At 40.4% G+C, this 25,044-nt stretch overlaps 1 protein-coding gene across 4 annotated transcripts in view; it reads right to left on the bottom strand.

Moving 5' to 3' along the window:
- Window positions 1-4,774: 4,774 nt before the first annotated feature.
- The window catches only part of DPP6 (dipeptidyl peptidase like 6), a 652,679-nt gene continuing 632,409 nt past the window's right edge, over window positions 4,775-25,044 (bottom strand). For all 4 annotated transcript variants that reach the window (XM_042475464.1, XM_042475462.1, XM_042475463.1 and 1 more), the window contains exons 19-26: window positions 23,809-23,878; window positions 16,405-16,599; window positions 15,495-15,549; window positions 12,996-13,107; window positions 10,534-10,592; window positions 9,045-9,117; window positions 8,868-8,941; window positions 4,775-7,148 (exon numbers count right to left, since the gene is read on the bottom strand). In XM_042475464.1, the coding sequence (XP_042331398.1) occupies window positions 7,002-7,148; window positions 8,868-8,941; window positions 9,045-9,117; window positions 10,534-10,592; window positions 12,996-13,107; window positions 15,495-15,549; window positions 16,405-16,599; window positions 23,809-23,878 (785 nt within the window). In that variant the 3' untranslated portion in view covers window positions 4,775-7,001. The remainder of the gene's footprint in view (window positions 7,149-8,867; window positions 8,942-9,044; window positions 9,118-10,533; window positions 10,593-12,995; window positions 13,108-15,494; window positions 15,550-16,404; window positions 16,600-23,808; window positions 23,879-25,044) is intronic.

Below are 25,044 nucleotides of genomic sequence, written 5' to 3'. Positions count from 1 at the left end.
GTGCCTGAGGGGAAGATGAAGAGGAGGAGGGGGAGGTGGAAAGGTGAGTCAGTGGCCATTTCAGGTCTGCCTTGGGTTTCTTTTTTTTAATTAATTTTAAAAACATAAAATACTTATTTTTTTTTTATTTTTTTATTATTGCTGTTTTTTTATTTTTTACATTAATTTTTATTATTAAATATATAACCCCTGCCTTGTTTTTTTATTCCCCCATTTTTTTTATTATAATATATGGAAGTGCATTTTCTGTGTATTTATGGCGCTTTGAATGCTAACAGTCTGCCTTTCTTGGACAATTAGTGATGAGATGATGATGATGGGATAGATTGATATCAACAAGCCTCGGAGGCACGGCCAATGTAACTTGCTGTGATTTTTACAAACTCATGCGCAGTGAAGAAAAACCACAGTCCCTTGACCAAGTACCCACTCTGAGAAGTACAGTTGAACCTGAGAGCAAGTACAGTCTACCACTGTCTAGGAATAATGCCAAAATGTCCTCCATTTTGATCATGCCTAAAAACATGCATTTATATTAACATTTTTAAAAAACCTTCAAATTTTTTGCGTGTCCTTCATTTTTAAAAAATGTGTCCACATTTGAAATGTTGCCCTACATTTGTCCCGGTTTGGAGGTCCTGACTATGGCAACCCTAGGAATGGAGAGCCTGGATGTCCAGGGATCTGGGGGGGGGGGAGATCGAGCCTTATCTTCTCTCTTCCCCAAAGATTACCCCAATAATGAAGCCCGCGCCTTTCCTCCTTGATCCGATTTGCAAGCCTCCTTCTAGTCTGGGGAGACACAACAGAAGAGCCTTGGATGCAGCCGATTTTCATTGGCTGCCTTAAAAAATAAAAAAACCCTAGACTTGTGGCGTCTGAACCTACGCACTTGATTGACAGCTTGTGGACACAATGGGAACGGGGAGCAAGTTAATCCACTTTAAAATAAAGCGATTTAAATAAAGCTGGGAAAAACCTGGGTCTCCAGAATTGGAGTCCACCACTCAGACCACTATGGCAGCTTCTCTTACCTTGTCATAGAATAAAAAAGGGAAGACTGCTGGCTTTTTGAACTTTTCTTCCTCCCAGTTTTCTTGGCCATTTCTCTTCTGTCCATTTGTCCTTCAGAAGTACCAAACTGGGACTTCTAGTCAAACAAAGATGACCCCCCTCATGAAGATGGACTTTCAGCTAGCACAAAGGGCTCATCTGTGTCCAGAGCAGCATATCAATTACAGGTGGGAACTGTAGGAAAATCTCTTATTACATCTTTAATGGAATACATTTCAGTCATCCTAAACTGTTTGGCAGATTTGGTCACTGGTGGATTTCCAGTATAGGTACAGATGCTTTTCTTCATTGCCAGGGTGTCAGTATAAATAATATGAAAGAATAAGATAAAACAGAATAGTTTTCACTATGTTTATATAATCTGATGCTGACTGCTTGCAGGGATGCTAAAATTCCTGCGAAGGAGCAATCTTATTTAAAGGTTCCACACTTCAAAGGTTTCAAAGACAAGAGCATGCTTCTTGAAAAGGCTGTACAAATTTTCCTGCATTTGGAGAGAAGATTTTTTTAAAGAATTAAAATAAAGTTCTAAAGAGAAAGACTACTTTGGTCAGACACTGAGGCAGACTATTGCTGTGCCATGATCTTCTCCCTTAACATGTGTGGGTGTTGGAGCAACAAAGGCAGGACAGAGAAAAGCAGACTATGGATAAAAACCTGCAATGGCAACCTGGACAGGATTATGCTTGCATTATCTTCCAGAACTTAACTCTGGTACAGGGAGAATAAATATAGATGCAGTTAAGTATCTTTGGTTGAGATTCTGCAGCTTGCTCTATATTTTGCAAGTTTATTAATCTGTATTTTTAGAATTGCAGTGGGACCCTGTTGGTGGATTGCAAAGTGGATACCAGAGCACCAGCAAGTGTTCCTATGTACATTGAGTACATGCACGCGATGAGCACCACACACTAAGCACTTGTGCATTTGGGTACTTCTCAAGCTCACTGGATACTTGTGATGCACACTGGGCACTTGTGATGTGCATTGGGTACTTCTCATGCTCACTGAGCACTGTGATGGTCATTGGGCACTTATGATATGCATTGGACACTTGTAATGTGCATTGAGCACTTGTGATGTGCACTGAGTACTTCTCAAGATCACTACTATTATTATTATTATTAACCTTTATTTATGAAGCGCTGTAAATTTACACAGTGCTGTACATGCAATCTTTTTAGTTAGACGGTTCCCTGCCCTCGGGCTTACAATCTAAAAAGACGTGACACAGAAGGAGAAGGGAGTGGTGGAGGGAGAGGGTAAAAGGTCCAGCAGTTCCTCTCTACCTCCTCTCTAATGCACATTGGGCATTTGTGATGTGCATTGGGCACTTGTGATGTGCATTGGACACTTGTGATGTGCACTGGGTATTTGTAATGTACACTTGGTACTTCTCAAGCTCTCTGGGCACTTGTGATGTGCACTAGACATTTCTGATGTGCATCAGGCACTTCTGATACAGATTGGGCACTCCTGTTGCATTTGTGCACTTCCTAGCCAGTGTCCAGATGTACACCAGGTATGGCTTGATGCACATTCATAACACATCAGGGCCATGGCACATCAATTATTCTACTGGCTGCCATTATTAATTATATGCCTAAACATTGTAACATCACAGCATGCCCTAAGTGAATATAGGCTTGCAAAAGTAATTATAATTAAAATTAATTAAAAACGAATTCCTCTCCCCACACATGTAAGTCCACTTACAAAGGGATAAGTCCCATGCTGAATTCCAGCCCATGTTTACAACCCTGGGATCTTTAAAAGCCAGTCCTGTCCAGTCCCATTTAAAGATTTAAAAAAGACAGAAAGGGATAACAGTGTCCTGGAAGAAAAACAATAGTTACCATCTTCATAAGCCAGGCAAAGAAGGGACACGGCCCACTTGGTCAGAAGTGAGTTGTGCCATAGTTAAATGACAGTAATTGCTAAAACTGTGCATCTGTATGAGTAAATGAGCATAAGCAAATTTGTGTGCAGAGCTTTTTCAGCCCTGGTCTTCCCCACCTCTCTCTGTGATGCATTAATAACAACCCCATTTGCTGGGCACAACTACAACCAGTACCAGCTGTTGGATCAAGCTAGAAATCCTCATTTAGAGAAGGCAGGGAGAGGAAAATCCTGTTAGCTCTTCAGGCTTGCAAGCCCAGTGCAGCCAGCACAACTCTGGACTTTTGCATTTGGCTTTGGATCTATTGTTGGGGAAAGTTACTTTTTAATGCTGAGAACCTATTTAAAGCTGGCAGAATATGACATTCTGCCAGAATACTTACATGGAGGTCTGGAAGAGCAAAGATAAACAGCTGGGCAAAGAGATGAGAATGTTACCCAGCAATCTATCCATCACAATTTTTTGCCATGTGCTTGTCTGTGAAGCTGCACCTGGGGACAGGTGTAGCTACTGTTACAAAGTCAGGAGAGGGGCCTAAGAAGGTAATGAATATATCCTTATGCAAAGTAGTTATACTGGCATAATCCCCAGATACAGTAGTGTAAATCTCTAAAAAGATTTTGCCAATATAATCTGTGTTGGTCAGACTTTATCTGGAATTCTGTGTCCAGTTCTGGGCACCACAATTCAAGAAGTTGGTATTTGTCCAGAGAAGAGTGACCAAGATGGTCAAAGGTCGGGAAGCCAAGCCTTATGAGCTGCATATGCTTAGCTTGGAGAAAACTGAGAGATTACATGACAGTCATCTTTAAGTAACTGAAGGGATGTCACACAGATCAAGCTTTTTTTCTTTACTGTTCCAGAATCTAGAACATGAACCAATAGATTCAAATTGCAAGATAAGAGATTCCACCCAAACTTTAGGAAGAACTTCTTTACTGTAAGAGCTGTTTAACACTGGAATGGACTGCCTTGGAGAATGGTGGATTTTCCTTCTTTGGGGGGGGGGGTGTCTTTAAGCAGAAATTGGATGGACATCTTTCAGGAGTGCTTTTGTTGTATATTCCTGCATGACAGAGGGTTGGATCAGGGGGTCCCTGTGGTCCCTTCCAACTCTAAGATCCTATTATTTTAGTCTTAGGGTTCTTAGAATCTTCTGCCAACATGGGGACAATACTGATTGGGGGATTCTGGGAGTTACAGCCCCCAAAAGAAACATTTCCAAGCTGTGGCTTAGGTGCATTCAAATGCAATCGTGAAAGCAATCCTCCTTGTCCCTCTTTTTGTACGGTTGCTGCTCTAGGTTGTTAAAAGGGTTATTGAACAGGGCCATCCCAAATAGAATGAGCTAGATAGGGGCATCAGATGGAGGGATACTTATGCCCACATGATTTCTTCCATCCCAACCCAACGGCTAGCGTTACAACACTGTAATGATAGAAACTGCAACACTGCAGTGTTCCAACATTGCAATAACTAAAAGTGGACCCCCAAACCTACCTTTTCAGTTCTCCCAACAGAGGGATTTCCAAGGTATTGGAGAGTGGTGGTGATGAGTGATGATGCATCCAGCTGTGCCCTGGAAATCTCTCTGTGAGACAGGATGCTGGCTTCAACGGCAGACTTTGGTGTGGGATAACCTCAAGAGAAATAGTTCCATCATTACAGATTCACTGTACAGCTATCAGAATTTCAGCCAATATTTACAAGTTTAGGTTACACCAAAGAATAAGGGTTAGTTGATGGGACGCCCATATGAAGGCCACTTTTTTTAAAACAAAAAATGAACATAGCAACCTGGATGGTAAAATAATGCTTTATTTTTATGGATGAAGAAACACTACTATGCCACTCCTGGGCTCTCCTTCTACAAAAGTTTACAAACAGAGCAGACCGTCAGCTCCCCTGGCTCAAATTCAGTTCAGGCATACCAGTCCAAAAGATTACCAAAACCCAGACACGTAGCATTCACATGGTCTATTTGGCATTTGGCTGAAGAAAGCCATGTTATTCTGCAAATCTTGTTCATATGAATTCCGATGGACAGTAAATTATGAAAGGAAGAACAACGCAATGAGGATGTTTCCCCCACCCACCCTTTTCTGTTTGGTTTTTACTGGTTAATCTCCCTTAATGATCTAATTACCAACAACTACCAACAGATTGAACCTAAAACAAAACAGAGATACAATGAAGAAGACTTGTGATCAACATTGTGTGTTGCTGTCTGGGATGGGGTGTCTGAGCGACAGCATACGGTAAAAATGTAGAAATCTGTCACTGACATTCAAGCTGTCAAAAACAATCTGAGAAAGAAGCACACGATTGATAAAGAGTCTGAATGAATACCTTTAAGGGATCTTAATAAGCAAACGAGTGTTATTCCATGCATGCCGAACACAAGACATAAGAAATACTGGATCGGTGTGTGGGCAGGGGCTTGACAAATCATAGACTTACATTCCTTTTATATACAACAAAATGAATTCTACAGTATTCATACTAGCTGTACATTTGGTCAGAATAATTTACAGGGAACAACAGTGGGGAGGGGAGGAAGTGCAAGGAATGCAAAATGGTCAGGGATAGGATGAAACTATTTTGGTCTTTCCTCCAGAACTCTTGGGGAGGCTGTGTGTGTGTGTGTGTGAGTGTGTTGAAAATTGCAGCCCCCAATCCTTTATTTCTCCTCATCACAAGAATATTTGATACCAATAAGCAGGTTGCTTAGCAAATGATTATAATGCACATAGTATTGTAAAGGTAAAACTTGCAGTTTTAGAGTTATTACAATCAGTAGAGGCTGCGTTGCAAAAAGGGTAAGGAGAGGAAGAATTAAAGGAGATTTGAGGGGGCAATTCATATATCCCCCACAAAGAAGCTCACACATGAGGCTGGAAGTCCTGTCCTCAGTCCCTGTAAGCACTGGCTGCTCCTTTACGAACCATTTCTTGTATTTCCCTGCAATATCCACAGCAATGAGGACTAGAAACTTGCTGCTTTACAGTGTTCCATTTCAGACTGGCAGGTTTACCCTAAACCATGTGGGGTGACAAATACTGGGCTGCATACTTTGCCTCTTGCCATCTCCGATTACAACTGTGCCTTTTAAAAAATTAAACATTTGACAAAATATTTGCTGTTATTATGTGACAATCTGGATCCAGAAAATTAAGTTGCAACCAATGCACTCCAAAACTCCTGGGCATTGTAGAAAGATATCTAAAGCAATGACATTTTTTCTAATGCCACTCACTGTGTTTAAATATTTTCTTCTCCTTACCCAGAATACATTGCAGCACTAAGAGTCAGTACAAGGCTAAACTAAAAAGGAAATTAAAAACTATATACAGAAAATACTTCTACAGTATGCAAACTTTAATTAAAAGGTTAGTGTAACTACAGCTGTGATTTCTACAAAGGAAACCTCTGCTTAGCTGAGCAGTTCTGTAGCAATGGTCACTTCTTTGAAATGAGAAGACAATGGGGCAAACAACACATGTATCAGTACTTCTGAAAAATAATTGTGCTATAATCTTTATTCCATGGTTGGTAGTTTTATCTGAGACAATGAGGCATTAACTAAGGGAACCCTAACACAGACAGATGGCAGGTTTCCATTCCTACAGATTGAACCCTTTTGATGCAAAGGGCCTTTTTCAGAGTCATCTTAGGGGAAATCTCTTTCTAGGTCCAGTTTCCTGATTGAGCATCTTATTCCGGAAGTCACTTTGTGGCAAGAAAGGTGATCAGATCCTTTTCTCTCTTCCTCTTCTTTTTAAAAAACTCCATTTGTTTTAAATGGAGTTCTGCTGAGTTTCTGCGGAGTTCTTCATGCTGAAATGTTCTTCCATTTAGGAAGAAAGGAGTCATGATCCAGAACGAGCAGGCACACTGCTTTCCCTTTTCAGTTTGGTTAAATACATGCTCATGTTAACACTCCTTTCTCCAGGGGGGAAAACAGAGAGATTCAGTTGCATATTATTATTATAAACAGCCTTGTGCTTCTTAGCACAAGTCTGAAGGGTTAATCTTCATCCTCATCTTCTTTCGTTGCAACTACTGGGGCTCTGTCTTGTTCTTTGAAACATTCCACAAAGAAATTGACAATGGACTTGTACAAGTGCTGCTCAAGGGCCGGACTGTTGAAGTAATGGCCTTCATCGGGGTATATCTGCAAAAGAAAGAAGGGGGTTGTGAGTAGTAGTGCTGGTGGTGTATCCAGATTTAGGTGCATGCCACTGAGGTACTGCAGAATTAATGCAGTTCAATACTGCTGTAACTGTCCTAGCTCCATCCTATGGAATCTTGGGATTTGTCGTGGCACCAAAGCTCTTTGGCAGAGAAGAAGAAGTCTTGCAAAACTACAAATCCTAGAATTCCATAGCATTGAGCCATGGCACATAAAGCAGTGTTAAATTGCATTAATTCTTCATTGAAGATGCAGCCTGAGTAGATGGAAGCAGACCTTTTGGTCCCTTCCACATTAAAGGTCTACATAAATGATCAGTGTGATCTCCTGAATGGTATGTATAGGGATCCTGTAGCACCTTTAAATTACTGTAAATCAGCTTGAAAACCATTTGGGGAGAAAAGTGGAATATAAATCCCATAAATAAATAAATAACATGAAAAAGAGTTGGTAGCATGAGCTTTTGTAGATTTGGGTCTACAGCCTCAGACATGGCTATCCCCTTGAATTCTACCTCCTGAATGGTATGAGCTGTGATATGAGAAAGAGCTCCTCACTATTAAATGAAAGGGTGTTTGGTGAGCATTAGTAGGAGGTCCTGAAACCTCAGGTTAACTTATCATGATGACTCTCAACTACATTATGTAAACTGCTTTGATCTTTTGGAAAAGCGGTATATAAATAATAATAATAATAATAATAATAATAATAATCTGAAGACAGCTCTGAATGGGATCGTTAAAAACCATCCTGTTTGGTTCATTCTTCTCAGACTGATTCACTGATAGATTTAGCAATCCAATATATGCCATCCATTCATCCATCCATCCACCCATCCATTCAATCTATTCTATCTATCCATATCTATCGATCGGTCCAGTCAATCTAGTTAGCTATTCATCCATCTCTTCTATTTTTGTTATCCATTTATCGATTTTATCTGTTTTATCTTATCTATCCATTTCTCTGTCTATCCATCTGATCTGTTTTATCAATCTATTTTAAGGGTGTGGTATCATAAAGATGAATTAACTATAGCCTGAAAGCTCTTTCTTACAGTAAGTTAATTAAAAACAAATGATCTGCCTAGTCTGAATTATCAAATGTTCCTTTTCCATGAGTGTCTTTTCCAACAGTAAAAAAATGGGATATTCCTAACAGACTCACGAGCTGAATAAGATAAATATGCAGCCATTATGAATTTAGATATCTTTCAAGCAATGTTTGGGAGCTTCCTTCCTGTATTGATGACCCCAAAGAATTCATCTTTGAGCCTGGAAAATGTGGAAATGGTGAGAATGTAGGTTGGGTGGGTGCTCAGAGTCAAATTGATTGCATTTTCCCACAACCAAAAGTAAATAACCAAGCATATTTCTATTAAGTGCATTTTAAAAAATATTTTCACATAAATGCTCTCAAATTTAAGTGTTACTTTGGCTCTGGCACTTTGGCTGGAGTGCTCTAATTTCAGAACATTTATTAGAAACTGTGGCAGGGAGTTCCACAGAACATTTAAAAAAAAGTAATATAGGCAGGAAATGTAGTGCTTCCTTACATGTGGTGGCAGAAGTGGGATAACCCACACTCATGTATCTATGATTGTATGATCACTTTGTATACCACTGCGTACATTCAAAAGAGTGTTCTGCAGACTTAACAGCTGCATTTGGAAAAGAGAGTGATCATGCAACAATACGTTACCAGCAAGCTGTAATTAGCCGTTGCCCGAATTAGGTGCGTAATGAGGTCAGCAGTGTGCTGGAAGTGGATTTTCTCTGTAAAATCAGGACAGGGTTATTATTGCATATAGAATAATGAGAAAAGCAAAATAAGTATTTCAGGATGTGTTGAGTGTGGGCACTTAGGGTAAATGCCTACCATCAGCAGTTGCATGAATGATCAAAAACTTTTGGTCTTTCGTTGACCTCACTCTGTGTGCCAGTTTGGTACTCTGAGAAGATTAAAACACAAAGGAAATTCAATATTACATTCAGGCACTGGTACCAATAATTCTTAAAGAAAAGTTACGTTTATGGATGATTGATCTCAGAAGGCCCCAACCCAAGGACATTTAAATTTTTAATTTAATTTTTTAATGTTTTAAATCACATTTTACCAAATTTTCACTTTAACCACATGAAACTGCATGTAAATACATTTAGGCTCTGCATATGATATTGTAATTTCAAGGTATAATTTTTATTTTGCTCCTTGCTTATGTCACAACTATTGCCATTACATTCAGTGATATATGAGAATTACAATTTAAGGGTAACATTAGTAAAAAAAAATTTGGTATGGTGTGGTATGGGAGGAAGTCAATGGGAGGGTGACATATGTGTTGCTGCACTGGGCGATGCCAAACCTAGTAATGCCACTGTCCCAGCCAGCATGGGAATTGCAGTCCAAAAAAGAACTTTTCTAAGCTCTTTCAGCTTTCATTGCAACACACAAATATCAGCATATATGAGCTTGCCATCATTGCAGGCATGAGGCACTCCCTCTGCGGTCACAACAAGGTGCTCAGCTATGTGATTGAGAGTCAGAGCACTTCATTTCTGACCTCTGAGAGAGCAACGTATGGTAGCAGAGTGGGGACACTCATGTAGACAACCCCCTGCTTTCAGAGTGTGAAGTTAATGGGGAGAATCCAGGGCAGCTCTGGGGCCAGAATACTTCAGGAGCAGCCTGAAACATTCTGGCCTGTGTAGACAAGTCTTCATGGGCCTCTAAATGCTTCTGCTTTCTGGCATTAGGTGGATACAATCTGAGATGAAACCAGAATGGCGTAGTGGTTAGAGTGTTGGACTAGAATCACAGAATCATGGAGTTGGAAGAGACCACAAGGGCCGTCCAGTGTTTTAATCTGAAAAGTTAACTTTCCAAGGTTCTGGAAGAGGCCCTTCTGTAGTGGAACTCTTTCTGTGGAACACTCTTCCATTTTGCTTAAATTTAGGTACCAGTTTAAAACTTTTTCTAATATTTTAAAATATTGACATTGATGTTACTTAATGCTGCTCAGTAAAATCTGCATGCTTTTCCAGTACAGTTTTTATTATGGCTTTACTTCTTTGTGATTTTGATTTTGCAATGTTTCAGTTTTTTTGAAGCCACTTTATGAATGTTTTGCTATACAGAAATGTATTTATATCTTAAACAACAAAGCAAGTGAATAAAACACAACACATGGTCCATGCCAAAATCCACAGATGTCTTTTTAAGACAAGCGGTTTTAACTTATCCTCCTCTCCACATTTTCAACTCTCAAGCAGCACTCAAGAAGGCAGAACAGAAAAGCTAAACTACATCTTGCATTGGTCCTAAAAATAGATGCTTCTGCTGTCAGCAGGGTGATCCATGCCGTTACCTCATATGCTTTATTGTCAATCCCTTGTAATCCCAAATATCTTTCTGAAAAGGCTGAAGCTGGAAAGAAACAAAGAAAAACAAGTTAGGCACTGTTACTAGGATTATACCAGAGCTTCAGATAATAACAATGTTTTAAAAAGAAATTAAACCAAAGGCTTTTCTCTTTGGTCCAAAGGCTAGATTTTTTTTTTTACTTCTTCCTTTTAAAGGGCTAGAAATTTTTTGCTTCTTCTTCTTCTTTTAAATATTTGGACAGATTAAGATGGATTAAACGCCATTGACCAAGGATTGAAAAGCCCTGTGCATACTACTTACTCTGTGCACTGAGATTATAATTTGAAGACCTACCCAGTTCTGTGAACTGGGAATGGGTGGAATAGTGGTGTAGGCGGTTGCTCTCAGATTAGGGAGCCTTCTACCCAGGGTGTTCTGCCTGGCCATATTGCTTTATTTTTGTTCCAAAGTTTTCATGTGACTGTATTTTATCAACTTTTTAAATTGTTGCATAGATTTGACTCTTGCTGTGAGCCACCCTTCCAGCTGGATATGGGTTTTTCATAATTAATATCTAGCATGGAGCATGGAGCATGATGATACATATTTTGGGAATCACAGTGACCCAAAGTAGCAAGAAATGCACCTGTGTTGAGATCAGGCTGACCAGGGAATACCAGGCTTAGACAGAACAAAAGGACAAGCATTGATGGATTATACTAAACATACAAAATAAACAGGTAGGGGGAATGTTGCATTTCTTATGACAAAAGAAGTGAAGGAAACAGAGGAAGGCATTTGTCAAAACAGACAGACCTTACCCTCTTTGAAGTCCCTACATTTCCCCTGCCTGTCTGATGATCAAAAGATTGTTTCAGATGCATCAATGCACTGACACCTTGGTACTAAAAATCATTATGTTTTCCGGACCAGTTTGATCTTTCCTTTGGAAGGTCATCAAGACTTTTGGGTATACAACACATACCCTAAGAGCAGGTTTTTGGGTATAATCCCCCAACAACCCTAGTTATTTTGGATCACTTTCCCCAGTGTATCCTCAGATGCTGTCCAAGTCTTCAGCAGACAGTTCTCTGCTAGATTGGTAAATATACCCTTTCTTAATCTTCTGCAATCTTCATTTCTGTAACCTGGTGTGACTATTGAGATTGAGTAAATCCTTGTCTGTTTGCATGTTTTTTTAAATAAAACATCATATTTATTTCAAATGGGAGTCTTTCCTTGTCATGAGTACTAGTGTAAACAGGTATACAAATATTCTAGTTAATTACTCACCTCATGCATGCCTCGTTTTAAGATAATTAATTCCCCAACATTCAAAAGAGACATTGACATTGCTGGCAGAGACCTTAAGTCCATCCCCCACTTTTTTGGGTAACAGAATACTTGTAGTGAAGCATGCCATTTAGACCCAACAAGTAATTAAATAAACAAACAAACATTATGGATCCTGGAAACAGGTGACAGAAGGGCTCACTTAACCTGCACAGAGGCCAGTGACAGGATGCAGGAATAAAGTTATTGCAAAAATTAAGGAAGAGTCCACATGAACAGCATTTGGCTTTCCCACCACAGAATATTTGAATCTAAGGATCTGGAGCAAGCATGGCCTAGTGGTTTGAGTGCTGGACTACAACTCAATTCCTAGGGTACAAGTCTCATCTTGCCATGATACCCACTGGATGGCCTTGGAAAAGTCACATTCTCTCAGCCTCAGGGTAAGACAATGGCAAACCTCCTCTGAACAAAGCTTGCCAAGAAAAACCCATGATAAGGTTTGCCTTAGGATCGCCTTAAGTCAGAAATGACTTGAAGGCACACAGCACACACACAACTGAACCTAGTACACAATCTTCTTTTTGCTGTGAATTACACAAAACTGACTGGAAAAGATGAGCTGTAGCATACTTTCCAAGGGTTATCAGACTGAAAAGCAGGAGACGGCTGGTGTAGAAGAGGGAAATTCAACAGGTGTTACTGGCTGCATGACAAGCAATTCCTGCAGAAATTCCCTTTTTTGCACAACAGTGAAAGGTATAGGAACCATCTGCAGTTTTCACTCTGGCAATCTCATACCCTCCATCAGTTCCCATATGAAAACTGGGACATGTATGGCCAAGCAACATCAGAGTATGGTCAAGATGGCAAGAGGTATTAAACTAGTAGAGGGTAGAAAAAGATAATTTATGTTGCCTGTTAGTCACAGAGGTATATGTGAAGCTATACAGGGTAAAGAAAAGCACACTCATTCCTCACAGGATCCTAAGCCTAGAGATTTCATTGTCTGTGTGCTTCAGAGCAAATTTTTCATTAAGGGCTAGAAGGGCTTGTTCCTGAGGCAAAAGCAAGAATAGCTTAGATTCCTGGAGCCCAGTAATAATGACTGTAGTCGCTGAGCCACAGAATAGATGCCTTTGTATCCATTGATCTGATGGGATCCATATTTACCATATAATCTGAAGTCTGTCAGTGGTGATAGAGCAGCACCACATTGGAAAAGTGGCTCCTTATTTTCTTCTCCCGAAAGAAGAATGTAAGAGCTCAAATAGCCTCCATAATCCTGAAATGCAAGAAGATAAAATGGGAGGCTGAGGGACGCCTAGGCAATGGTGCCATTTTGAGAAGCAGCTGCTATCTTGCTCAATGCTTTTCAATATGAAATATCATTTTAAATTCTTATTTAACCTATTTATATACTGCCAATAATGAGACTCAAGGCAGCTTATAAAGTATTTAAAAACATTACAGATTAAAAATAGCATACACAAAAGTTATATAAAAGACAATGAAATAATTTACAATTATAGACATTAACATTTATTAAAAGGCAATACAAACCATAAAACAGCACAGCACAGAAGATAATTAAAAACTGATCCCATTATATTCTAAAATCCTGATGGCACAAGAATGCTAGAGGAAGGAGAACAAGAATGGAGTCATTTTGGCCTCCCAAGGGAGGGAGTTCCAATGTTTGGGAGCAGCCACCAAGAAAGCCCTCTCCCTTGTTCATATAAAACAAGACTGAGAAGGTGGTAGGGCAGAGAGAAGAACATCTCCAGAATATCTAAGAGCTCTAAATGGAGATGCGGCCCTCAAATAGCCCCAAACTAGGAGGTGTGGAGGGTGCACACCACACCAGGTGAAATTCTAAGGGGGTGACGCCACTGCTCCTCAGACATTTTGCTAGAAATGGGCTGTGGCATTTGCCTGTGTCTCTTTAAAATGCTGAGGAGATGGTGTGAGTGGAGTGAGGCTCAGTGGGAGGAGAAAAAAGACACCCCAGTTTTTTAAATAAAAATTAAAGTTTCAATTTTTTCAATTTTTAATCCCCCCTCCCCCATTACAGGCTACAATTATATGCCAGGGGCTAAGCCAATTGCTAAATAAAAAGACCACAGCCTAAAATCAAGTAGTCCTCCTTATATTGTTGGACTGCAACTCCCAGAAGCCCTAGCTAGCCAGGATAGTAAATGGCGAGGAATGCTGGGAGTTGCAGTCCGACAGCATCTGGAAGGCCATGTGATTCCCACCTCTGCTGGTCCCAAGAAGGACCACTGAATGGGAAGTCAATACTGTACTTATATAAATCCTATTTATTCAATAGGTGTACTCTATTGGGGAATTAGCAATTTAATTTAGGCCCAAATTACAAATTTAGAAAAAAGGAAGAATCACTCCAATACATTAATCAGGCTAGGCATGCAAATGTCTGATTTACATAATCAAGGGCTCTTTAACACCCCTCAGCATCAGTGATTTTGAACACAGGGATACTGTAGCTAGAGTAAAAAAATATGTCTTGGCACCACAATAGTGCACTTGCTCATTGCTTATGTCTGGAGAAGATTGTGGGAGTGTACTCAGCAATGTTCATCTTCTCCATTCTTCCCTCAGTGCTTAATCACTTTTGTTCTTAAAGAAACACATTGAGCTTGCAAGATTGGTGAATAGGTACAGCACTGAACCTGGCTAATATCACATCCCTGATCCATGGCAAAAATACTGTCGTGAACCTCCCAAGAGAAAAATCACCCCATTTGACAGCAGGGGATGTACTGCTGAAAGACACCAGTTGGGAGATGTAGGCTGCACCCACACTGTAGAAATAATCCAGTTTGACATCACTTTAACTGCCACAGCTCAATCCTATGGAATTCTGGGAATGGTAGTTTGTTGTGGCACCAGAACAAAGTGTGGATTGCAGCCATAGCTACTGAGCTCAAGTTGTGTCTCTACAGCTTTGTTTCCTGATGCAGCATCTCATACCCAGTTTTTCTTTCAAAATCAGAAATGGAGTTCTAGATTTTTAAAAAATTCTTCCCTATTAGCATTTTGGACAGTTTGGGTGGCATGTAGGGTCCCAGCAGCAGAAAATCGATTGACAGACCCATCACAGTTAACTGTCCCTGTTCCAATATAAGAAGAGAATAGAGCCTGAATAGCTGGAATGCAGTTGGTCTTCTTGGCCATCTTCAAATAGAGATTCATAAATCACCATCACTACCACCACCATCATCCTTGGCTTAAAATTAATTATTCTCCTTTTATTGAGGTTCAGCCAAGCATCCTCTGAAATGCAAATCAGCAATCATTTTCTAGGCTTGAATCAATTTCTACCATGATTCAAGAAGCTGCAAAAGGAAGAGCAAATATTAGCTGGGAATTGACATTAAAAAGAAAGAAGATGATGGTGGAAATCCTCACTTCCCAGCACCTTCTGAGAAGCAATCACTCTGCTCTTTCAAGGCAGGATTTACAAGAAAATGCTGGTTGACATTGTGATTTAAAACATCAGGGCTCTCATCCTCTGGAGCAACAAACAATGTACTGTTGTTAAAAAGAGAATCATAATAAATCTTGGTTAGACACAGCCAATCCATCAAGATGCAGATCTCAATTCTTAAGCAAGCTAGAGCTGAAAGCAGTGATGTCAAAGGCACTCACCTTTCCAAACACACCGACTCGAGACTTATCAATAAATGTATTTTGCAGCATTTTTCTGTGAGAAAAACAAACAACAAAGACAACTTAATTATCTTAGAGTGGCCTTAAATACAGCAGCTTACAGAGAGTAATGCTAATGATGCCCATATTTCAATTCAGTATATAAAAGCATCAGTTGCATAAAGCATAAGCTTTGTTTGTTGGCATGAACTCAGCCTTCTCAAGCTGGCTATCTCAAGATGTATTTGCATCACACCTCCCATCAGCCCCAGCCCAGCCAGCCATGCTAACTGGGGAGAATGGTGACTATAGTCCAATAGATATTGATCACCAGAAAGGCAACTTGAGCTGATCAGTTTGTCTTGTATTGCCCCCATTATTGTTATGGCAAAGCAGAAATATTTTTTTGGGAAAAAGTCTTTTTTGGACTGCATTGCCTTCAGCATTCTGTAAGTTGCAGTCAAGAGCAATAGTTTTTCCAGGCTCTGGTTTTAACAAACCCTTTCAAAGACACTGGCTGAGATCAGAGCCTACGATGTGTAACTTTATGATGATGGATCTGACATGATACATAACCATGCTTGTGAATTGTGATGGTGCCCAATGAGGCATTGTGCAAGATGTACTAATGCATAACAGGGCTTTTGGAATGCTATGTGTTCTTTTTTACAATGTGTCCCATTTTGCAAGAGGGACAATTGTGCAATGGCCATGTTGCTGGATCACAAGGCACAGGACACCTGGTGGTGTAGCTGTACTTCTGCTTCCTTTCAGAGACTATTAGTGTTGCACAACATCACAATCCATAAGTCAGTTTACAATGACTGTGAATACCCAACAGGATGCCAGCCATTATTTAAAAGATACAATTACAAAATGAATTCAGTTCCACAAGGACTATGGCATTCACCTGACGGCTTCTGTTTGGTCCTTCTCTTCTAAAAGGCCCAGTTTCCTCTTAATGTCATGTAGCAGCTTGGTTCCTTGGAATCCACTTCCACGGCCATCAAACTTCATTACAATGGCACTATGAGAACTGACCACAACGCTTTCCCAGTTCACTTCAAACTTGTCTGTCACACTCTGTGTACCAGGTGTTCCATCGCTGAAAATAAGAACAAAACAAGGGAATTTCATCATTATATATATATGGATAGCAGAGGATGGTTAACAATTCAAGCCAATGTGAAGAGAAGGATACATAGCTCAGTGGTGGAGCACATACTGGCAGAATTCTGAAAAGTTCCTTTATTGGACTATGATTCCTTGAACTCTCTAGCTAGCATTAACACCAACATGCTTTTCATACTGATTCTAAATTCAATCCCTGGTATCACCAGTTAAAAGACTGAGAGGTAGGTGACAAAACAGGGGCCACTCCCACAGACCATATAGTCACCACTTCCAGCTAGAGTAAATACTGCTTAGCAGGGCAAATAATCCAACCGGCTCCCTATGTTCCTTCCTTAATGTCTGTGAGCATCTGTTCCTGTTTTTCTACTTCTGAATCACACCAGGAACAGGAGTACTTGTGCCCACCCATAATGGCTGCTCACATGGGGCCTATCTCATCGACTGGGACACTATTGGCAGATAATACAGTTGGGATGGAGAGAATAAATTGTTGAAAAACATGCTTTTGCAATGAGGAGAAACACTGACAAGAGGAATCCTGGACTGATGAGAACCATTTCAGAATTTACAGTGTGTCTGAAAATTATCAAAATTATCAAATTATCAATTCCATTGAAGTTGAACAGATAATTTTCAGACACCATCTATTCTGCACAAAATTCACATGTGGTTGTTGGTGCGCTGAAAACAGCACATTCTGCGTAGGAGAAAGCATTTTATTCATGGAAAATACTATTTCATCAGAGAAGTATTAATTCCTGCACAGAAAGATCCTGTTTTAGGTGCAAATTACCATGTGTCTTTTCTGTACAAAACAACCATGTGGAAATTTTGTTCAGAGTAAGTCTTGAATTGTAAATAGCCTTTGAAAACTGTGTAGCTTTCAGACTTTTTTGCAATAGGAAGAAAATTGTTGGAAATTACTCACTGCTACCTTTGAGAAGAAACTTAGTGAAGATTCACATCCCCATTATACACAGAAGTTCAGGAAGTTAAGAGCTCACAAGATCTTCCAGTTGCCCTGCTTGTTTAATGTGTGAAACACATTTTTCCATGTGGCTGCATAACAGGTATTGACATTTTTTTAATGGGGTCAAGCTTATCTGTTTTTTTACACATATGCTGCCACATAGATACATTAAAAACAATGTTGAGTGATTCTTGACATGTTTCTTTGACAAGCCAAGCTGTCAGGTTTTAATTTCTTTAGGGCAATTCTAGCCATAGGCCACACTAAGAAAAATGCAGATGACTGGGTTCACTTCAGATTTTGAAAGACAATGGATGGTGTCTCTGGCATGATTGTCAGAAGTAATTTCATTCCATTATTTTTCATTGTTATCTCCCTTCATCCTGAAAAAGTGCCTCAAGGGAGGAAACAAAACTAAATTACAATAAAAGGCATGTAGCTGTCTATCAAAAGAACTCCTTAAACATCATCATTATAACACAGTGTATCATAAAATATTGTCTCCAGTGTGAGGTGTGCAGGGTTTCAAAACTGATGGTACTTAACTCAAATCTAAATTGATACATAATGAGAAAAGGGCTCGTGGTCGTTTTAAATTATAGAGGCAAACATTTTGTACGTTTCTTTTATAAGGCTGTTTCTTTTATACTGATGCTATCCCAGTGTTTAAATAAACTTACTTTTAAAAGATTTTACTTTAAAATTTAGTAGCAGTTCTTCTTATAAAATATTGTGCAAATTGTGGCACTCGCTGGTTAAGAGGAAACTACTCTACCGGTAATAATTCTTCTAAATGTTGTAACATACTCTTTATCTTATATTTCACCATATGTGTTTTAATACTGAAAGCCAAATACTTTAAGGAGAATGTATTGTTAATGTTATGTGTAAGTCTACTCAAGCTAGCCTGAACTTTACTCATAATGCAGGAAAACACAAGATCCGGTCCAACTGGCTTCTCTTTCTGCAAATGAGTTTAAACTTTTAGATATTTTGAGAAAACAGATTTGGAGAATGGAGACATACCAGAAAAGGCAGTTCTAATATTTTCTATAATAACCTTCAGTGGAGAAACCACTGACCAGACATACTCACCCAGGCATAGTTCGTAATCATGTGGTGAACCAAATGTTGTCTGACTGCAAATTCCAGCATCTCTTGGCTCTGCCGGCTGGGGTTGCTAAGAGCTGTAGCTCAACAGCATCTGGGGGAATCATATGATTCCCACTTGATTTATGGCTTTAAAGCTTAAACTAGCACTTTTAATGGAGTCTAAGGCACGTTACAGACCGCCTGTTTGGGGTGGCCTGTAGGCGCTCCTTTCCCCGCCGGATCGGGGCCTCAGCTACCAGAACGGCAGCCTCCAAGGCCCCGATCCGCCTCTTTCCAGACCGCTTCCCCGTGGCCTGGAAAGGGGTGTCCTTGGGGCTTCATGCCCCAAGGACACCCGACGGCGGCGGGGAGGAGAAGAAAGGGGCCTTTCTCCTCCGCGTTGCTGGCGCAGCTGTCTAAAGGCTGCGCCAGCGATGCAAACTGCGGAAGGAGCTCCGTTTCAGAGCTCCTTCGTGCGCTGCGGAAAGGGCGCTCTATGCGCCCTCCCACGGCGCAAAGACGTCATGTCTGCGCTGCTCTGTTTGGAGGCAGCACGTTCGTGACGTCGTAATGGTGGCCCCCGTGTGGAATGGACACCGCCATTTTTTACATCCTGGGGACGTATTAGGGTTAGGTGCGTGTGTAAGGCATGCACTTTGCCTAACCCTAGTACGTCCCCAGGACGTACTTTACGCCCGTTTGTAATGGGCCTAAAAGCCAGCTAGCAACAAAGCTGGCCCTACTCTGAGTAAGACAGAATGAGACCACTGCCTTAGGGGGCAAGTACCCTGGCCTTCCCTTTGAATGGAGGAAAGACCTGTGTGCACCACGTGACCTGTCTTGCACAGCAGTAGCATGACACATTATAAACCATCATGGGCATAAAATGCTGTTGAAAACACTGAAATTCTGGACCATGCACACAATAATCAGGTCAGAATGAACAGAGAAGCCATTGAAATCCACAGATACCTAGACAACTTCAACAGGAAAAAAGAAACTCTGAAAGTAAAACAAAGTTTTGCTATCAGTCCTGAAAAACACCAAAATCAATACCCAACAAATGCAAATGAAAACCACCCAGGGTCAGGGGGGTTTCCCAGCAGACAATGGATCACTATTTAAATAGACCCTGAGACCTTGCCATTCAACCATAGAATACACAAATTAACATGTAAATTGCTTCCTCTCACCCTACAGTATATACACCTCACTCTATTCCATGTCAGCATTCTCTGAAGATGTCAGCCACAGCTGCTGGTGAAATGTCAGGAATAAACTCTTCTACAACATGGCCTCATAGCCTGAAAAACCCACAAAAAACTAAGTATAGCCAATACTCAGGAATTCTGGGACTCAATGTCCCAAATGTCTGAAGGACCAGAATTTGAGAACCATTGTTCCAAACTAGTGCTACTCAAAGTGCTAGTCTCTTGATGATGCTGACCCACAAATAACTGGATGCTGGTTTATGGAGAGTTTCCAGGAATGAAAAAAATGATTATAATCAATGGGCACAAATATGGTACTAATCCATTTGCTGGTCCACCATATCAAGCAGCATAAGAAGACTGCTCTAAACCATTCTGCTGTTGTCTAAGGACAATGAGGAGACCATCCCACAGTCAGGGATGAAACAAGATTCAGCTGCTCCTCCAGTTTGTTTCTGCCTCTGCCCCAACTGCCTCCTCTGTCATCCTGTCCATTCACCAGAAAGCAAAATATCTTGACTGGTCAACAACCAAATACATATTCCAGTAAATAACCACGTAAGAGCTGCAAGAAAGGATAGGGAATTGGCCACGTTAGTCTGCAAGCAGAAGAAAACAAGGAAATCTTAAAGGCATCAAAGCTACACATTGTTACCCGACTCCTATCCTTTTGGCAGCTGTTAGTAAGACAAGAAATCTAGCTTGGCTCTGTGTTGTGTGTGTATGTTTTCTTTCCTTTCCCTCATGTGTGACTTTGCTGATTTGCATTCATTCAACGCGCAACCCAGCAGTGCATCCTCATTCGGAGGCAGCCTAATCAAGTGTTGTTAGCTTGATGAGTAGCAATCTTCCTCAAGCACTTGTATAATGAAACGCATTTCCCCAGAGATCATTCTGATGTGATGTAACTGCAGGCTTCATGGTAGAGCTTTTGTCCTTCCTTCTAGCAAGCTTCAGGGTGACATTTTGGAATACTTGAGCAATGTCATTGCTCCCTCTTTAGCTTGCAACGTGAAAGAAAAGCAAAAGCAAACCAAAACACCACTACAACATCCTTTGATATTCTTTCTTTTTAAGCTCAACTGCTTTGCAAAGGTCCAAGGTCACATCAAAGAAGAATTAGAAGATGCTGGCCAAAACAACCATTCAGACTAAGACTATTACAAATGTATGCGGTATTCTAGGTGGTCATATTAAAGACTGCATTCTTCTGTTCATGGGGACTCCAGAGTTCAGGTCTCACAGATTATTGTTATTAGGCCTGAACACTGTAAAGGAACCTTCATTACAAGGTTCTCTTTCTGATCCTCACAACAGAATCAGAACCTTGTATTGCTCCTTTAAAGTTCACCACCCCATATCTAGGGATGGAAAGCATATTTGAGAATATTTGAGCAACAGTTAGAAAATAGTGTTGGGAAACTCTGACAAAGATAACCCTAGACAGGTAAGAATTTTTAGCAGTTTGGGATCCATTCTACAAAAACAAAAAACAAACAAACAAACAAAAAAAAACCAAACAAACTGCATTTGGTCTTTTTGTACAGAAAATAGATTTTCTGTAGAAAAAAACCTTGTATTTTCTTGCAACAATGCTGTTTTCTGCAAAAAATATTGCTATATACTGTGCAGGAAATTTGATTTCTGTACAGGAAAATCTGTTTTCTGCACAAAACCTCCACAAGTACATTTTTGGGCCTAAAGGAAGTGAATAAACTTTGAAAATTATGCCGGTTTTGATGACTTCTTGAAGTGAGAGAAAAAATGGTAAAATTGTTTGTCTTTGGCAGCAAAAGTGGAATTCATGTAGATCTGCATCTCTATCCACATTCTATTTCAATTAGAAAAGAGGGTACACAGACTTTAGGCATTTGAATGGATAACATTTCAGGTTCTTTTCATCAAACTGATGAAGAAATGTGCAAATTTTGGAAAGTTATCTCTTTTGCAATCTGTCTGTCTGTCTGTGTCTGTCTGTCTGTCTGTCTCTCCCCCACCTCCACAAGATCCCAACCAAATGAAATTCTCACCCATCCCTAATGTACTTGTGAATGCCTTTGTGACAAGACAGATTGTCTTTTGAGATGTCTTTAGGCTGATTCTGAGGCAACCATGCCTTGGAGTTTAGAAACTTTATGAATGTGTAGCTATGTTGCAGAAATGCAATAAAACCCTGTTAGTGAACCAAAAAGGTTTGCATCCGAGCACCAGCAAGAGAGATCCAATGCACACCAGGTGCATCTGATGTGCATTAGTGCTACTAATGAGCATAGGGTACTTCTCATGTGAATTTGACACTTCTGATGCTCACTGGGTATTTCTGATATGCATTGGAAACTTTTGATGTACACTGAAAATTCCTATTGCACTCTAGAATTTCCTAGTCAGTTTCAGGGTGTATTCCACTGCAAATTAAGATCATGGCACATCAGTCACGCCACTGGCTACCATTGTGAAATAGACACTGGCTTGTATGTTGTAATCGGTGTTGCCAACAAGCCTCGAAGATAATTCCCCAAACATTAGGCCAAAACTCACCAAATCCCCCCCCCCAATATCTCACCAAATACTTATTTCAACTCTCAAAAGTACCATTAAAACCAATCACCAAAATCACAGGAGCCCCTAGGTCAGCGGTCCCCTTTAAGAGATTTTGGACTTCAGCTTCCAGAAGCCTCAGCCATGTTGGCCAATAGTCTGGGATTCTGGGAGGTGAAGTCCAAAATCTCTTAAAGAGCACAGTTTGGGGACTACTGCCCTAGGTGAATATGGATATTGTGAAATACTCAATTCTGTTTCCCTCACAAGTAAGTCCACTTATGAAGATGTAGGTCCCATACTGAATTACAACCATTACTTTTGGGGATTACAACTTCCCAAAAGTAATGCTAGGAACAGTACAAAAAAAAAAGTAATATTTGTCAGCTCTGATCATGTGCAAAAGAAGGGACCTCAATTAAGCAACTGTTTAATAGTGGGAATGGGGGTCAGAAATGCCGGCAACATGTGCCAGAGTCTGCCCTGACTCCCACTAGGGCACAGCTCACTGGAAAACATATGTATCCCGCCTCTCCAGAGGATCGAGGCAGGTAATATAATACACTTGGCCCTCCTTATCCACAGATTTTTTATTCATGGATTCAAGCATCCACAGCTTGAAAATATATATTTTTTAAAGAGTATAAATTCCAAATAGCAAACTTTGATTTTCCATTTTATATAAAGGGACACCATTTTGCTCTGCCATTGTATTTAATGGGACTTGAACATCCACAGATTTTGTTATCCATGGGGAATCCTGGAACCAAACCCCAGCGGATAACAAGATCCCACTGTATACCATCCTTAACTCATCTAGTCTTGTCTGATTTTGGAAGCTAAACAAGGCTGGTGAGTGCTTGAATGGAAGCTACTCAGGGAATATCAATGGCCACAAAGGTCATTGGAAAGAATTCTGCATGAAATCCTAGAGATCTGCTGCCGATCAGAGTTGACCATACTAGGCTAGATAGATCTGGGAGTTGTAGGCTGGAATTCAGTGTGGGACTTATGACTATGTAAGTGGACTTACATCTATCAGTTATAGAACTGAGAAGTTTCATAGCGTTCATATTCAGTAAGGGAATGCTGTGACTTTATTACAAAGGGGAACCAGTGAAGTGACCATTGCATCATAGGACCATTGTGCATCCAGATAATGGCTAGGGGCTGACAATGCACATTGGTAGAGCCTGATTTGCATCAGGATGTTGGTGAGGGTGTGCCATTGAAGACTGTGATACCTGTAGTCTACAAATTAACATTTCAAAGCTTTGGCCTTCATACGAGGCATTTCTCTGAATGGCTAGCAAAGAGTAATCTTGTTTGGCTGTTTGCATACACCAAGAAAATGGATAAAGTTACTTACACAACTAGAAGCAATGGGTAGTGCATGTTTTCCGTGAAGACTGCTGGCTTGGAGACTTGAATCAGCAATTCTAGAGAAAGGCAATAAGAGATGAGAGCAGTATGAACTGTGTGTGCGTTGGAATATAATGTTTGACCAAATAGGCCGGTAAATTACATGCCAGCAGAATATATACTTCCAAAGCACGAGGCCTGCACTGTAATATCAAAGATGACAAGCAATTCAGAGCTAGGGCACTATAAGAGGTGCAGTCATGTATCAAGCATGTAATTAGAGGCTGCTGATATGTATAATTCCCCCCTTTTAGCCAGGGGGGTGAATACCACAGTGCTGCAAACCAATATTTTGGCAGCCCCAGGGGAGAGAGAAAAACGAAGAAAGAAAAGCAACGTGAAATGAAAATGCCCCATGGTGAGCAGAAGAAAATCCCCTTTGCTGTAGGGCTTTTAAAAACAAAGAGTCCTTGCTGTGCATTCTAAACTCCAGGGGTTTGATTGCGACCTCCCTGGCCCTACAGAATAAAATATTGGCGAAAAGACATAATTGGATGGATCAAATCAAAGGGGTCATTTCTAGGAACTGTCAGCTGAAGGAATGTGTGCCCTAGAACTACATTAACTCAGGCTTTGCTTTTCCTGGAGTGCCTCTTGGCGCACATACATAAATATGTTGTTGTAGGAGACCCTTCCTGACTTCATTTGTTTCCAGCATGTTAACCACATTGCCAATTACCCAAAGCATGGCAATTAAAGATGGCTTTTAGCAGCATTTCCAGGGCTTTAATAGCAAGATTAGCCAATATGTGCTTTGCAATCTTTTCACGATATTTTTGACTAATTAATTATTCCATCAGACAGGCTAATGGAGAACTGATTGGTATCATTAGTCCCAGGACAAGACAACCACATGGCAGGCATTGGGTCTGAAATACTGTATATGCAAAAGAATGGAGATATAGGTAGGAGTGGTATACAGCAGAAGCAGAGCAGGGCATGGGGACATGGTTGTTTAGTTACTGTTGGTTTATACTTGTGACTTTTTCAAGTGGCATGTACCAGTTCAAAGACTGTTTTTGTGCTCCACTGTTATAGAACTATGATTCCATTTTAAATGCCTTGACTATAATCAATGGAATCCTGGGGTTTGTAATTTGGGAAGGTACTGGAGCTCTCTCACAGAGAATCGTAAGTGCCTTTCCCTAAACTCCAAATCCCAGGATTCCATGGCAGTTAAAGT

This window comes from Sceloporus undulatus, chromosome 6, assembly GCF_019175285.1.
Source record: "Sceloporus undulatus isolate JIND9_A2432 ecotype Alabama chromosome 6, SceUnd_v1.1, whole genome shotgun sequence".
NCBI lineage: Eukaryota > Metazoa > Chordata > Lepidosauria > Squamata > Phrynosomatidae > Sceloporus > Sceloporus undulatus.
This window is presented reverse-complemented; position numbering and strand designations above follow the sequence as displayed.